At 38.5% G+C, this 17,610-nt stretch overlaps 2 protein-coding genes across 4 annotated transcripts in view; one reads left to right on the forward strand and one right to left on the reverse strand.

Moving 5' to 3' along the window:
• The window catches only part of MGLL (monoglyceride lipase), a 190,039-nt gene that overhangs the window by 172,094 nt on the left and 335 nt on the right, over positions 1-17,610 (reverse strand). The window lies entirely within an intron of this gene.
• KBTBD12 (kelch repeat and BTB domain containing 12) overlaps positions 1-17,610 on the forward strand; it is an 86,117-nt gene that overhangs the window by 39,949 nt on the left and 28,558 nt on the right. For all 3 annotated transcript variants that reach the window (XM_087954693.1, XM_087954695.1, XM_087954694.1), the window contains one exon: positions 14,615-14,812. In XM_087954693.1, coding sequence (XP_087810819.1) covers positions 14,615-14,812 — 198 coding nt within the window. The remainder of the gene's footprint in view (positions 1-14,614; positions 14,813-17,610) is intronic.

The following is a 17,610-nucleotide window of genomic DNA, read 5'->3' on the forward strand; positions in this document are numbered from 1 at the left end:
CCCTGGGTTGTCTCTTTGTGTATTGTTTTTTGTAATAATATATAGACGAAAGAGCTTCTGGGTGATGTACAGCATGATTTAAAGATTACAAATTGTCTACGTAATTCATAGGGGGGAAAAAGTGTCACAGTTCTATAATCTGATCCCGAACACATTGTGAAATTAGACTTAAGTAAATAAAAAATAAAAAACTAATAAAATAAAAAGTGCAGAAATAGAAATAAAAGAAAAATAAATAAAAGTAGTAAATAGTAAAAAAGTAATTAAAAAAGAAAAAAGATTTGTAAAAATGATTTCTCCCTTTATCAACATAAACATCGTTTCGGAACTTATCACCTTGTTTAATATTATAATAAAAATTAAAATTATCTCTTTCCCATATTCATTCTATCTATCTATCTATCAAATTTTAAAGCCTAATCAGCAAAAGTCCATTAAGAGTTACCAGCAATTACAACATTTATATATTAACCTAAACCAAGTAAATGTCCATGGAGATTCTCAATCTTGCAGGTCAGGACTGTCCCAAAGATGCTTTTCAAAAGGCAACTTCAGAATTGAAGAACCTTCTTGGATGAGAAGCAAAATGTCTTCAAGGAGAAACAAAACAAAACAAGAAAGTCCAGTTGCCTTTTGAAAAGCACCTTTGGCTAACTTGGAATTCTTTTCCTTTTAACACCATAGCTTATTACTTTCAATGAAAATATAACAAAAAATATTTTCTCATATCTTCTCTCTTCTCTCTAAACAAATCTTTAAAGCTTTGTCACTTAGGCCTGGTTAAGAAAAACTCAATAAGAGCTACTAAAAAGTACAACATATATATTTTCACATTGATCAAATTAGTCAACTTTATATGTCTTACTTTTTATTTTAAAATTCTTGTTTACTCTCATTAAATAGTGCATCAGAAGCGGATAATCTCTTTGTCTTTTTTGAAGAACTCCTTCATAAGTTTAATTCATTTCTAAGTCCAAAATAAGAAAGTTGTCCAAGTCACTCTTCTGATTTATTAATTGTGTGTCCCTTTTAGTGAGTAAGTCATTAGCCGGTTTTATTTATTTGTTAATTCATTGTTATTGTCTCCTTATAGAGAGCCTTTGTATAAAGTATTTGGGAGATGATCCCAGGTTGATCCCTCAATACTGAGAGGAATATTGAGTTGCCGAACTGTTCACCAACACCTTGTTCTACTCTGGTCATCGGCTCTGCTAAATATGGAAGTTTTCTTCAGTCCTCCATTGCTTCCCCAGAAGGCTTTTGCTTCTCCTTTTCCCATCAACATTTTCCCAACATTCCCAACCCACTGCTATTCCCCATCTTCCACTGTCCCCTCACATCCCCTGCAAAAGTATTAACTCTTTTTGGGCAGTGGTGGGATTCAAATTTTTTACTAACGGTTCTGTGGGTGTGGCTTGATGGGCGTAGTGTGGCTTGGTGGGTGTGGCTTGGTGGGCGTGACAGGGGAAGGATACTGTAAAATCTCCATTCTCTCCCCACCCCACTAATCTGCTTTCCAGTTCTGTTCTCCTGTGTGGGCAACAAAAGAAGACCCAGCCAATCAGCTGGGACTCAAGAGGCAGAGAATAGATGGGGGCGGGGCCAGTCAGAGGTGGGATTCTGAACTGCTCAAAATTTCTGCTACTGGTTCTCCAAACTACTCAAAATTTCCCCTACCAGTTCTCCAGAAATAGTCAGAACCTGCAGAATACCACCTCTGCTTTTAGGAAAATGGAATGGTAAGTGGCCCAGGTGTAATGCAGAGACATTTTAAATAAATAACTGGATTTGCTTTCGATTGAAAAATGTTTCTCAGCTAAACAAATAAAAATTAGGTAGGAACACTATGACAGGGGAGTCAAGTGGAATCTGTGAAGATAGAAATCTCAGTCTTGATGTGGCTTGCACCACACACACAAAAAGGCAGTGTTGTCATTTCCTTCCTATCCTCCAAAAGACAAATCTTGAAACAAAGTTGAAACAAGGGTAAGGCATGAATAATTGTGCAAAAATATATGAACCTCAGTGCCTTACCTGTTGTGGGACCAAAAGCCAGGAATATATTTTTGGAATCTGTCATGGGTATGCAGAAAGGATGGATCATTAAAGCTTTGGAAGGGAAAAGATTTATAGCTGATTCTGTCCTGGAGAAATTTGTAGGTACCTATAAGAATCTGGATGCCTTTTGAGACATTCTACTCCAAACAAGGCAATGTTAGTGGCACAACGTGAGTTTAAGTAAGGTACCCCTGGGATGCTAAACCAATCAATGTCAACACACACAACTAAGGCTTCTCAATATATTTATAATTGGTAGAGTTTCCTTTTGTCAAAAGAATTATAATGAGGATGCCAATTAGCATTTACTGAACTGCTGAAAAAATTCAGAAATATTGTTATGTCAGGTTTAGCGTGGAATTGTCAAATGACACAACTTTCATTATCTCAGGTCATGCACAGAGAATTCATACTTCTGAAGCATGGTTAAATTGCTTGTATTAACAGAGGAAAGGCTGTAGGTCAATGGTACAGCTGTGCATATAAATGCTTAGGGTAGAACTGTGTACCCTCATTTGCAAAGGTCATTTTCTAGTGTCTCTCACACACACATACACATTAAAGATCTTGGGTTAGGAAGAGCTTCTACATGCAAAGGCTTTAACCCAAATCAACTCCACCATAGAAATCCCTGCCTATTATGGACTTCCGGTTTGGGTCTCTTCAGCGATAGACCGAAATCCATGATCGTGCGCAGTTTTGATCTGTGCTCGCCACTGGAGTGCCCTGATCCTTTGGATTCGGGGCTGAACCCATCCCTTAGAGGTGGTGAAGAGGGGGGAGATTGCTAGCTGAGGGGAGGGGAGCTGCATCTCTCCTCCTTGGCTGGTCTAAACTCCCATCCCCGAAGGTGGTTGCAGCGGTGGTCAGAAATGGCCACCTCAAAGAAGAACCCGACTGGATAAGATTGTACAGGAGGAAGACAAAGAGGAAAGCAGGACAGACTGGGCTAAACAACACTTTGTTCAAAAGTGTTTAAAATGCCATCACTCCTGGAGGAATTGAAGATGAGTCTTAAAAAACAGAACGAAGATGCAGAAAGGGGAGGAAGATCCTTTGGCTTCGTATTTGAATTTTTTGAAATGGAGATCCTGAACTATGAAAAGTAAAAGGAAAAGCTTCAAGAGCAAGAAGAAGGGTGGGACAAAGAAGAAGCCATTTTCAATGATCAAATAAAGCAAAGTGTGGTAATAGGGGGGAAAGGGGGAAAAGGAGTTAAAAGTTTGAGATCAAAAGGAACAGCCAAAAAGAAAAATAGTCTGAAAAAAAAGTATAACAGCAAGGAGAAGCAGAAAAGAAAACTACGGAAGGGAAAATTAGAAAGAGAAGGGTATTTAAAAAGGGATGAGGAAAATGGGGGAAAGATAGAAAGGGAAAGAACTTATGAGGGACAAAAACAGGAAATAAAGAAAAAGGGGAAACGTACTAGGTTTAAAGGTATTTGCTCAGCTAGAAAACACAGAGACAATGGTTAAATTAAGTTAAAAGTGAGGATTCTGCAAAGGTATTGTGGTAATATATTTTATTAATCATTTTATCATTTTCTGTAAGGCCTTTGTATAACTAGCAGTAAGTCTAGGAAGATGTGGGCATTCTTGGTGGGGGTAGGAGTATCTTTGCTCAGAGTGCCTCATTCTGTTTTGATTCTGCCAGTTTAGAAGGAATAGGAAAATGGGTGAAAGTTCAAGGTACAAGATACACAGTTGTGCTTTCTCATGGGACTTTCCAAACTTTCCCATGAGACTTTCCGTGGCTGCATGATCTCATCCTAGCAAGGTAACATCTGGGACTTTCCAAGATTGTGTGTTCTCATGATGGTGAAGTAATCTCCTGTTGAGGTCATTGTTTTCTGAATATGCATACTGTATATTTTGCTTGTGTTTTTTTCTCAATAAATACTGCTACCTGAGTTCTCTCAGGGTTGGCATTTTCTCAGAGACAGTTCCCTGTGTCTCATTTCAATGTCAAACCACCATAAATGGTGACCCCGACGTGATAGCTTGGAAGGCTATACGTTTCCCGCATCCTATACTCATCGTCGCGGACGTCGACTGGGCCCTCATCTTCTTCGCTGGACGAAGATAGATTCTTTCGTGAGTATGGGGGAGATCTCTCGAAGGCTCAGAAAGAGCACATCAGGGAATTGAGAGGGATCATTGGGAATAGTTTTGGGTTTGGAATTGGCAGTAGGGGTTGTGCTGTAGGAAAGAAAGAAATTGAGGACTTACTACAGTATGTTTGGAAAAATATTAAGTCATATCCGGAGGAGGTAGTATTAAAGTAGAGTCCTGGAAAAAGATAGGGAAATTTTTGCACGAGGAACCTCGTGCCCCTTCTTCAATTTTGTTAACCTGGAGAGTGATTATGGATGCGTTAGCTACTTATGAACAACCGCTCCTATCACCCCCGAAGAAGGTTTGCCGCTTTACCATGCGGTACGTTTGTTGCCGCCGACGGCACCTCCAGATAAATCTGGGGGACTGTCTGGCGCTAGAAATACTTTGTCAGAAGATAAGAGTTTACCTTTAAGGGTTCAGGTGGATGCAGTTACTGCAGCTATTCAAGAAGCAAAGAATAGAGGGGAATTATCAGGAGATGATTTAGTGGAGTTTGGAGTAGAAGTTCAACTTAATCCAGTGGAAATTGTCATGGATGCTGTATTAAATCCATGCAGCGGGAGTGGAAGCCTTTACAGCTCAGAATTTTGAGGAAGTTAAGCAAGCAGCAAAAGAATATGGTGTTAGAACGCCATATACTCAGGCATTGTTAGAAGCAGTTGGTTATGGAAATAAAATGATTCCGGCTGACTGGAAAGCTCTGTTGAATATGATTTTAACTCCAGCTCAATATTTGGTGTTAGATCAGAAATGGAGACAGCTGGCAGTCCAGAGGGGAACAGCAAATGTTACCCCAGATCAGCTTTACGGAGCTGGTAATTTTACAACAGTGGAACAACAGAGAGATGGTATGCCTGAGGAAGGGTTCATTCTTCTCCCACAAATAATTTTTCAAGCCATAGGGTCTCTCCCTGACGGCGAAGGTGGTGAGAAGACCTTTACTAACATCAAACAAGGGAACAATGAACCCTATGAAAATTTCATTAGCAGATTGAAATTGGCTATTGAAAGACAAATTGATAATCAATTCGCCCAGAAAGAGTTGCTTTTTAAGTTAGCAGTAGAACAAGCTAACACAGATTGCAAAAAGATTTTAAATCCACTGGTAGCAAGTGGGGAGCGAGAAATCGCGGATTTGATTAATGCATGTAGGAAGGTTGGGAGTCAGTCTTTTAACATGGAAACTTTAGCTCTGGCTTTACAAACAGGACATGCTCAGAAGGGAATTGTTTCAATTGTGGGAAGCCTGGACATTTTAAAGCGCAATGTCGGGCTCCTGGAGGAGGTCAAAGTCAGCAGAATAAGAGATCAATGGGACAGGGTGTTCGTCCTAAATCAGTGTGCCCAAAATGTAAGAAAGGATACCATTGGGCATATCAGATGCTCCTACAGTTTTTACTGATGGAGGGAAAGTTTTTGGTGCTTGTGTTTGGAAAGATAAATCTGGAATTTGGCATACAAAAGTGACATCAGAGCAGAAGTCTGCCCAGCAGGCAGAACTTGCTGCTGTAGTTTTGGCTTTTCAAAATTTTCACAATCAGGATTTTAATTTAATAGTGGATTCATTGTATGTGTATAATTTGTTACCCTTTGTAGCAGGTTCTTATTTGTCTCCTGGAATATCACCTGATATTTTAAGATTGCTTTTGTTGTTACAAGGATGTTTGGAGCAGCGTGTGAATGTGTGTTTTGTTGCTCACATGCCATGCTCAAGACCATGTTAACTAAATTAAATACAAAAGGAGGGAAGCTCCTGGGGCTTCCGGCGATTCAAGATCAATTAAATCTAGCTTTGTATACTTTAAATTTTTTAAATTTGTCTGGTAACCCCCCTGCGAGCACGGCCAGCAGGCATTTTTCTTCTCCTTCTACAGATGCGGTAAGACCTCGGGTGTTGGTGCGGTTCCTTCCAGATCCGGCATGGGTTCCTGCTGAGCTGATAACGTGGGGACGTGGTTATGCAGCAGTTGAACATCTTGGTCAAATTCGTTGGGTTCCTGGTCGGTGTGTTCGGCCTGATCATTCGCAGGCACCTGTGAAGGAAGTTTCGGAGGAGCAGGATGGCGCATCTGTGGTTCCTGATCCTGTTGATTCTGCCTAATCTGTCCTGGGCTGCTCGGGTGCGGAGAGAGCAGCGACAGCATGTTCAGCGTGCCGGAGATTTGGGCGATGATTTGTGGACAGATAATAATTACATTAAAGATTTGCGCTCAACTGCCAAAAACTTGAACATCACCAATTGTTGGTTGTGTATGCACCTTCCTGGGAGAGTGGGAGAAGGACTAACATTGCATGGAGTGCCTTTTGAGGAAAAAGATTTAATAAAGAATGCAACCTGGAGAAAACAGTTGTCTTGTGCTACAACAGAGCAATTCCAGATCCTAGCCATGGGAGGTAATCTATGGACACAAATTTCTCGAGGTCTCATCCCACCTTTGGGAATTGCTATGAACTATAGGGATATTCATATTTTAAATAATTTTACTGTTGCTATGTTTAATGATACTATAAAGAATATTAAGATGATTAATGTAGAAATGTCTGAAATTCGTACAGTTACTTTGCAAAATCGATATGCTTTAGATATTATGTTAGCTGCTCAAGGAGGAGTTTGTGCTTTAATTCATTCACATTGTTGTGTTTTTATACATAATTATGAGCCAAACATTACAAAAACTGTTCAGGACATGGAAGATCGCATTGCTCAGCATCAATCTGGAGCTGATGGGTTTAATGCATCATTCTGGGACAGTCTGTGGTCCTGGCTTCCTGATGGATCATGGTTTCGTTCCTTATTGCAAGGGGTTGTTATTATTATTGCTATATGTATCTTATTATGTTGTTTTATTCAATGTATTCCTAATCTATTACAAATGTGTACCTCAGTCTTCCGGCGTGAGGATCAGGTCATGAGGGAACTGTGTACTATGCCACTAAAACACCCCTATCTTTGAATAAATAAAAAAGGAGGGAATGTGGTAATATATTTTATTAATCATTTTATCATTTTCTGTAAGGCCTTTGTATAACTAGCAGTAAGTCTAGGAAGATGTGGGCATTCTTGGTGGGGGTAGGAGTATCTTTGCTCAGAGTGCCTCATTCTGTTTTGATTCTGCCAGTTTAGAAGGAATAGGAAAATGGGTGAAAGTTCAAGGTACAAGATACACAGTTGTGCTTTCTCATGGGACTTTCCAAACTTTCCCATGAGACTTTCCGTGGCTGCATGATCTCATCCTAGCAAGGTAACATCTGGGACTTTCCAAGATTGTGTGTTCTCATGATGGTGAAGTAATCTCCTGTTGAGGTCATTGTTTTCTGAATATGCATACTGTATATTTTGCTTGTGTTTTTTCTCAATAAATACTGCTACCTGAGTTCTCTCAGGGTTGGCATTTTTCTCAGAGACAGTTCCCTGTGTCTCATTTCAATGTCAAACCACCATAGGTATAAAAGATAGTGTGACAGTAGAATACTGTAATGAGTTAGAAATGAAATAAGTAAATAATCTATGAGATAAAACTGTATTGTTATGTAATGGTATGTTTATTTATAATTAATGCAATAATAAAGAAGAGAGGGAAACATTGCAATTGTTTCTAAAGATTGATAAGAAATGTGAAAGATAAATAAATATTGAAAAGAAATGTGAAAGATTTATAAGGAAATTTATACCAATTATTAGAATGAATTTGAATAATTATTTTGCTTATTAATAGTAAATAATTTATAAGATAAAACTGGATGACTATCTAATGGTATGCTTATTAACAGTTAAGTAATAATGAAGAAGGGAGGGAAACATTTCAATTATTCTCAAAGATTGATATTGAAAAGAAACGTGAAAGATTTACAAGGTTCATACCAGTACTAGAATGATTTTGAATAACTATTTTGTTTACTAATGTTTGTGTGTGTGTGTCTATATATATATATATATATATATATATATATATATATATATATATATATATATATATATATGTGGATCTTTGGTTATTCGGGTTTTCTCCGCGTAAGATTCAAAGTATCTAGGCACGCGTGAATCTTGTTGCTGAGTCTGAGGTGAAGTGTAAGAAGATCTTTGTTGATTTGGTCTAGGAGAAATTCTTTGGATAAGTTGCTTTTGGGTGGTTTGCTAGTGCAGAGGATGTTGGTGATTTCGAGTCTGATTCTATTAGCCTCATCAGGGTTGGTTTTGGTCAGGCTGGTTTCAACTCCGCATATGATGGAACCTCAGAAAACAAATATTGCACCTCTACGGGAGGAAACCCACCATCTGACCAGGACTTATGAAAAACTTGAAGTCCAAAGAGCTTCCATTTTATGTGACCTCGCATTCCTATGCAACTGCCGAGATCAAAATTTAATTCCCACAAGCTTCCAATTGAAATTCCACACCAACACAGCAGCCACCAAACGCATCCTAAAAAGAACAGAATTGGCCCTAATTAGAAATGAACTTCACACAAAAGATTTCTCCTAGACCAAATCAACAAAGATCTTCTTACACTTCACCTCAGACTCAGCAACAAGATTCACCCCTTACTTTGGGACAAATCCAAACAACTCGCTGTCTGGAGAGCCGAAACACAGACCACCCTCAAAACAGACACACACACCAACAAACTCAGAAAACTACAACAATACCAGAAACCAACTCCCCCCTCACAGCCACACATGAAACAAACAGTGCACAACATCTCAGACAAGATCCTCACTGAAGCCGAAACCAAGGTCCTTTCAAAAGGATTCAACTTTGCTGTTGCTCCCAAACACATCCCCACAGAAACCATCATATGCGGAGTTGAAACCAGCCTGACCAAAACCAACCCTGATGAGGCTAATAGAATCAGACTCGAAATCACCAACATCCTCTGCACTAGCAAACCACCCAAAAGCAACTTATCCAAAGAAGAACAAACTGCACTACGTAACCTGAAAGAAGACACCAGCATAATAATCCTACCAGCAGACAAGGGCAACGCGACAGTGGTTATGAACACATCTGACTACCAAACCAAGTTAACCAACCTACTCCTAGACCCCACATACAAACCCCTAAAGACAGACCCCACCACCTACCTAGAAAAAACCACCAGATCCAAAATAAAAGCCTCCCCGTCAGTGAAGAAATCCAGCAAAGAATCATACCCAGAGAGAAATCATCCAGATGCCCTAAGCTTTATGGTCTCCCCAAGATACACAAAGAAGGAACTCCACTTAGACCAATAGTCAGCTCCATAGGCTCACCTCTACAAAACCTAGCCAAATTTCTCGCCAAACAACTACAGCCCTATGCAGAATCCATCAACTCACATGTAAGAAACTCATTCCAGTTCATCGAGATCATAAAGAAACAAAACTTACAACCCAGCGACCTACTAGTTAGCTTCGATGTCATATCCCTCTTCACCCAAGTGCCAATAAAAGAAGCCTTGACAGCCATCCAAAACAAATACAACCCCCAAGCACATCCTAGATCTGACCAACCACTGTCTATCCAATACATACTTCACCTACAATGGACAAAAATACAAACAAATAGAAGGAGCACCCATGGGATCACCCCTCTCACCTGTCATCGCAAACCTCTACATGGAACACTTTGAAACACAAGCTCTAGAAAAATATGATCACAAACCCAAACTCTGGCTCAGATACGTAGATGACACCTTCATAATCTGGCCACACGGGAAAGAAAAACTGAACAACTTCCTCACACACCTCAACAGCCTACACCCCAAAATACAATTCACCATGGAAACAGAAGCTAACAATCAACTTCCCTTCCTAGATGTCTTGGTATACAAAAAACCCAATGGCTCCCTAGGACACACCATCTACCAAAAGAAAACACATACAAACCGCTATCTACACGCACTCTCACACCACCACCCAGCACAGATCAATTCCGTAGCTGAGACACTCATCTCCAGAACAAAATGCTTAGCTGATGAACAACACCTAAAAACCGAACTAAACACTCTCACCAACGTACTAACAGCCAATGGATTTCAAAGAAAGAGATCACCCACCTAATCCAAAAAGAAACCCCAACCAAAATCCAAGACAGAGAACAAGAGAACGGCAAAGCCCTCCTCCCATATATAAAAGGCACTACAGACAAAATCAGCAAGATCCTCCAAAAACACAACATTAAAACAGCATTCTGCACAAACAGAAAAATATCCACCATCCTAAGAAACCCTAAAGACAAAATCGAGTTAGAAAACCAAGGAGTATATGAAATCCCCTGCACTGCCTGCCTCACCACATACATTGGACAAACTAACAGAAGAATAAGTGCACGCGTTGAAGAACATAAGAACTCAATCAAAAAGAAGAACCAACCTCTTCCCTGGTCCAACACCTCAAAGCCACAGGACATGAGATTGACTTTAAAAATACCAGAACTATCGCCAAAACTGAACACCACAACAGCAGAATAATCAGAGAAGCCATAGAGATAGAAAAACGCCCACACAGCATGAATAAAAGAGATGACACCTCCCGCTTACCAGCCATTTGGAAACCCGCCCTCATGAACAGGCAGTACCCAACATGATAAATGACACCAGACCCACACCCATGAGGGCCACACAAGATGCCACCACCACACTTCCACGTAAAAATCAGACTCACACCCACACAGAAGATGAGACACGACCACAGACCAGAAGCCGCACTGCAGCTGCATCACTACCCACTTCAAACTCCTCTGAACCATACATGAAGCGAACTGACCCCCACCATGAAGATGTGGCACGACCACGAACTCGAAGCCAAACGAACACAGACCCAGACCCCAAACTCAAAGCCATATTAAAAACCCAAAATGCTACATCACAGCCACCGCTCAGGACATCACATCAGAAAACTCAAGAAATTACACCTCAAGAACTCAAGAAGTCACAACACAGCAAATGACCCAGGATATCACAGCACAAGACCAAGGATACCACAGCAATAAATCTCACAAGGTCATCACACAACCCATTACCCAAGCTGTTACTACACAGGAGGCTAATGGAAAAGAGATCAAAACACAAACGACCCAGGAGATTACAACGCAAGACCCAGGATACCACAACAAAAGAACTCACAAGCCCATCACACAACCCATTACCCAAGCCGTTAAAACACAAGAGGCTAACGACCCAGGAGATGACAGCACAAGATCCAGGATATCTCTACAACAAAAGGCCATTACACAGCCCATTATACCAACATCAACTCCATCAACCAATCAAGAGGCTGCAGCACAGCCAACCAGCCCAGCACACCATCCCCCACCACTTGTATATATAAAGAGATGGCAGCTCCGGTCACACACTGCTTGCACTGGCACTAAGCGAAAGCACCAGCCTGAAGATGGCGAGTGGGATCTCGCCGAAACGTTGCCTAGATACTTTGAATCTTACGCGGGAGAAAACCCGAATAACCAAAGATCCACATACAAATACCGAGAACCTCAGAAAACATATATATATATATATATATATATATATATATATATATATATATATATATATATATATATATATATATATATATATATATATTTTTATGTTTTTAGAATTTTTCTTTTTACATTTTCAAGGGAAGTACCAAGCAGAGTCTGAATGATGAGATTTACATGATATAAAATAGATATTAGAAATTTGAATGTTATAATTTTAGAATGCACAAATTCAATGTTTAATGAGATTTCATATGATAATAACAATAAGATTTAAAGGTGTTGCACTTCGATTGGCAATCATAGGGGAATTTTGCTTCTTAAGAATGTTGGAAGAGAACATATGGAATTGTAAACAAGACAGACGAAAGTATAAGTACAATGAATAAAAAGATATAGAAATTTAGGTAAAAGAAATACAATTGAATAAGAAGAAAATGAGATAACCATAAAAGAAAATTAAGAGAAGTAAAGGGAGAAATAGTGAGAAGTTGGAAAAAGAGTAATAAGATATGAAGTTGAATACATAAGATGAATATGCATATGAAATTGTGTCTGTATGGAAATTTGATAACCCGGAACCATGCTGTACTCAAATAAGATGTTTTATTTGTTTTGTTAAAACTCAATAAAACTATTTTTTAAAAAAAGAAATCCATGCCTGTATATTTAGCATATTTGAATACAAAAAAAAAAAAAAAATCCAAAACTTAAAAATAAATAGCTGTGGGATCCAGCTGTGGGTGAAGGACTACACTTCAAAGTTTTCTTTAGATGTTTGTCCAACTGCCCAAAAAAAGCAAAATAAAAATAATTGGGATGGTTCAGTGATTCAAAGAGTGGGAGGCTTAAAATGGGTGACTAGGAACAACTTTAATATTTTACCAATTATTTTTCCATAACTCTCCATACATAACACAGCTGTCATTTTGTGACAATAGCTATGATAATCTAACCACAGGAATTAAGTATTTATAACATTTAGATTCCTATACTGTACATCCTTAACTTAAAATTGAATACCATTATAATCTGTGAGCATCAGTTCTGGTTAATTATTTGAAAGAGCGTAAGACTGGCCCAAAGTAACAGAATTGGTTAAAAGTTTTGCTGCATGTTCTGGTTACAGTACATAAAAATGTATCCTTATTTCATTGTATAAACATTTGCAAAGGATTTATCAGAACTTTCATTTGTTGTACATTTCTGGGTAACCAAGTAGCAAGTTTTACACATGGCTTCCATCAAAATGAGAATTCTATAGATGGAGGAGTATTATAGTCCAAGTTCTAATAATGTTTCATCAAGCATTTTGTTAGCAGATCAGATGTTCACACAGATAATTCCCATTTCACATAAATGCATTTTTGTGCAAATATTCTACTAAAGATATGTTATTATTTCCTTCCATCCTAACTCAAAACTGTGTGTTTTTTGATATGGGAGGTGAATTCTGTGCCCCAGCAGCAAATATGAAAAAAGTGTTTCGTAAGCTAGTTTAAACTATCACTGCTGAGGATTTTCCTATACATGCACCTGTTTTTTAAGGATATTGTTTTAATCTCAAGATTCTTTCTAAGTTCTCCTCTTTCCAATAGAAGTCATAAATTAGCTCATCCATTACAATGAATGTGAGCACCCATTCTTCCTTCTAGGCCGGGGGTTTCCAACCTGAGGTTGCTGTACCCCCAGGAGGTGCAAGATGGAATTTAGGAGTGTGATAAAGAGTGCTTTGTTTCCCTTAGTGATAAGTCACAATTCACAATTACTGTGTTTGTAGGCGGTGCGAACATTAATTACATTTCCTATGGATTGAAATGCTGGCCTTGTTAAAAAACCAAATAGGGTATATGCACTCTTTTTTTCCAAATTAACTCTCTCTGTCTAAAATTAGGATATTCTGGGAAGGGTTATTTGCAACTTTTCCTGAGAAAAATACAAAAATGTTTGTATTCATCTTTAGATGTGATTTCAAAGTACATAATCCTATGAAATTCTTCTTTAGAATTGTGGGAAATCATATATGATCCAATTCCATAATAGGGTAACCATCTAGGTCCCTGTATTGATGTTAGGAGAATTTACTAATGTATAACCATTAAGATTTTTTTTCCTCTTTTTGTCCTGGGGGGCAGTTCTGAATTATTATTTGAGCAGTTTGGATGAATGTTTTAAGTACACTCTGAAAATTATTTATTTTTGTTGTTTTCTAAAGATATTTCTTGCTTTAGCTGCAGTTGACAAAGGATTGTAGGAAGCTTCTGACAGGGAAGCAGTGAGTTCTTTTGTTCTTATGTTTAATTAGCAATTTTGAAAAGCAAGTTCTCTCTCTCTCTCTCTCTCTCTCTCTCTCTCTCTCTCTCTCTCTCTCTGTGTGTGTGTGTGTGTGTGTGTGTGTTGTATCTGAAAATGAGAGAGATAACACATTCATTGCTTTTATATGACAATGAGGAGGAATGCGATGCTGATAAATGGATTCCTCAGAGTCTGCATTTCCCAGAAATTAAATATTCAAAGAGATTTCTCAATTTTTTCCATTTTATTTTCCATCATTTTGTGATCCTAGTTTATTTATTTATTCATCTTGAATACTTTAGAGCAGGGGTGTCAAACTTGTGGCATCATGTTGTCGTCACGTGACTTATCGCAACTTTTCCCCTCTTTGCTAAACTGGAGTGGGCATGTCCAGTGATGCATCTGGCCTGTGGGCCGTGAGTTTGACACCCCTGTTTTAGAGAGTCTTTTGCTTTGGAGTACAAATTTAGCATGTTTTTCTAAAGGGAAGGGGATTTCTTTCCAATATGCACAGTTATTCCTTCCTCATAGAATGTTAGATTATTTCTTTTTGCAAAGTGTGCAAAACATTGAAATAGTGACATTGGAGAGAAAAGGATAATTTAGCTCCCAGAAAGTGAGAAGACTCATTCTGATGAGCCATTTTTATTCTCTCTGGAATCTCTCTTTCTCTCTTCCTCTGCAGGTGGAATTGGCTGCCTTGATCGTGACAGAGGACAAGCACGACAATGTCTTGATGTCGTGGAGATCTATAACCCTGATAGGAATTACTGGCGAGAAGGACCACCTATGCCTTATTCTCTTCTTTCCCTAAGAACCAACTCTACCTGTGCTGGTGCTGTGGAAGGAAAACTCTATGTCTGTGGAGGATTTCGTGGAACAGGTCTGGAGAAATCCAAAGACAATGTTGTTGTGTTTACAATGTGCTTCAAGAATCACCGTAAATATCTCTATCTTAACTTACATTGCATCCCATCCTTATTTGAATTTTTATATCTATCTATCTATCTATCTATCTATCTATCTATCTATCTATCTATCTATCTATCTATCATTTTGACAAAAAAAATAGCTTTATAGGACCTCTACCTCTACTCATCCTATATGATAGTAATTGGGAATATCTAAAATTTATATCAGTTTACTGAAAAAGTTCAAAGTCTCACATTTCTGCAAATAGATCCTTATAATCATATAGCAATTATGATTAAATAACTCTGACCATGATATAAATTCTTCCGTATGCATATTGTCTGCAGTCCCATTTATTTATCATCTACATTTACAATTCCACTTTTCCTTCAGTGAGTTTTTTTGCATTGTATATGGTTTTCTCTCCTCCACCTCTTAATTTTATCATCAGAACAATGTCATAGGTTAGACTAAAATTATGGGAAAAGTTAACTAAAAAGGTTTGTGTGGGTATTGGGAATATCACCAATATAAGTTCTACCTTATAATCCATATATCAATTGCCAGGCACAAGCCACAAGATCCACATGTGCTGAGTTCAAGCTAACTACTTTGATACAGGAACCTTCTATGATACAGGAACCTTCTATGATACAGGAACCTTCCCAGACTTCTTGCTTTTTCTTGGAAACAGATAGATAATACTCCATGAAGCTTGAGGTGTCAGGTGGGGAACGACTCACTTCTGAATCTCTTGCAGCTAATTCCTTGCTTGAGGCCTCCTCCCTTCCTGGCTGGGTATTTCCCAACAGCAATTTTCTTTATCACCACACTACAAATAACAGTTTTCTTTGCATATATGTACAAACAACTGCAGAATTGGATGTAAATTTGCTCAAGAAATAGGACAGCATTCGTGTTTTCAGAAATAGGACAACATTACATCAGGGAATTGCACAGCCAGTGTCCAAATGGAGTCAGAGACACTGACACAAATTTGTAGTTTTATATAAATAAATATAGTTTACATTTATATTTATAGCAAACAAGATAGTCAGGCACATCACTACATCGTAAGGTAAATCATCAAGTAAATCACAGAACACCATATAGAGCACACTGAAGAAAAAGGTGGGGGGGGAAGGAAACTCCCCCTTCTCACCCAGCAACCAATTATAACACAGATTGCCTCACACAGGAGCCTGCACTTTCTAACCAATCATCTACAACTGTGTGTCCTGGCCCATTATACACTTTATTTTTCCAGCTATTAAGTTAAATATCTTAACACATTAATAATCACTTATGGGCAAAATAATCCTATTTCTGTAGATCTTAGTCCATAGTCCTCCACAGAAGGTTTTTCCCATCAAGCAGCAAACAATATGACTGTTTTGCATCTTCAGAGTCAACAATAGAACCAATTATTGTCCTTACTTTCCTAAAGCAACAGCATATTTGTATTTGATGCTTACTTTAAAAAAAAATCAAGCAGTTTCAGGTATTCAGTTTCAACATTATAGTTCTAGATGTTTGGGGTATGGACCATGTTATTGATACATGTTCATTTATAACGGCAATTGATATCAGAAAAAGGCAGTCAAGAAGATGTTTCAAACAGTGAAGAGGGCAGACAATTGAAGCTTACTACCTGAAGTCCATGGAGAAAAAGGATAGTGACTTTGAATCGTGTGGCTGCCATATCAACTTTTTTGGACATACCCTTAATGGAAATCTCTGGAAGGTAAACTGTCTTACACCAACAAGCTTCAGGTTAGGTTAGATGATTTGGTCACAAATGCTTTAAATTTTACATGCATGTTTTCTGCAGCAATGATTCCTACCGCCCTATGTGTCATCTGAATTTCACATCATTTAGACATTTATTGTACAGTCCTGGATTCTGGTAAATGTTGTGCCCAACCTGGCTACTTTGACAGGCTACTGTTTTTGCCTTCCCAGCAAACTTCCCCACTGTTCCTGAGAAATTACCCAGTGTCCCTCTAGCTATTCAAGGGAATGTAACAAAAAATAGGTGCTCCAGCCAGTATTCTGTTCTTACTGTTCTTGTTGCTGCATTTGTTTGTTTGTTTTTAGCGAGGGTTGAAAAAGGATCATAGTGCATTAGAGGGAAAAAATGCTGCTTCAAAAACCCAGTGAGCAAGATGAAGAATGGGAGTAAGCTTTCCTTTATCACAGGGGTTCCTCTAAGGATCAGAGAGACAGACAAAATAAGAATTTCCTTGTGGAAAACTATCTGCCTCACAGCCCCGCAACAAGAATCACAATATTGTCTTTGTGAGATTGACTGTGTACCAGAACTTAGTTGCTATAGACATCCATGATGGTGATTTAGAGATGTGGCAGTTAGCTCAGGTTGGCACAACTCAAATGTGTGTGAAGGGCCTGTTTTCCAGTTACCTGAAAGGGTTTTTCCTCTGGAAAGAAGGATGCTATAAAGTAAGAAAATAAACGCTCCAAATGTACTACTGAAATGTTATTGAAGGAACTCTTATTCTTTATTGATTTCTCCATTCTGCAATCAACTTTCACTTCTGCACCCTTCCTTTCACTTCTGGAATATCTCCTTTAAAGAACATTCTTCATGAAAACATTCCTTCAGTCTGTAAATTACATGTTATTTTTGAAAAAATTGAAAAATAAACACATAGCTTTCACAAAAGTCCGTAGGATTTCAGTAAGTCTAAAATCAGGGTAGTTTGCAGGGGGAAAATTCAGAGCTATTACAATTTCCCATTCCTTTTCTTG

This window comes from Notechis scutatus, chromosome 2 (assembly GCF_049901735.1).
Source record: "Notechis scutatus isolate UNSWTSFEM ecotype Mainland chromosome 2, rNotScu1.2, whole genome shotgun sequence".
NCBI lineage: Eukaryota > Metazoa > Chordata > Lepidosauria > Squamata > Elapidae > Notechis > Notechis scutatus.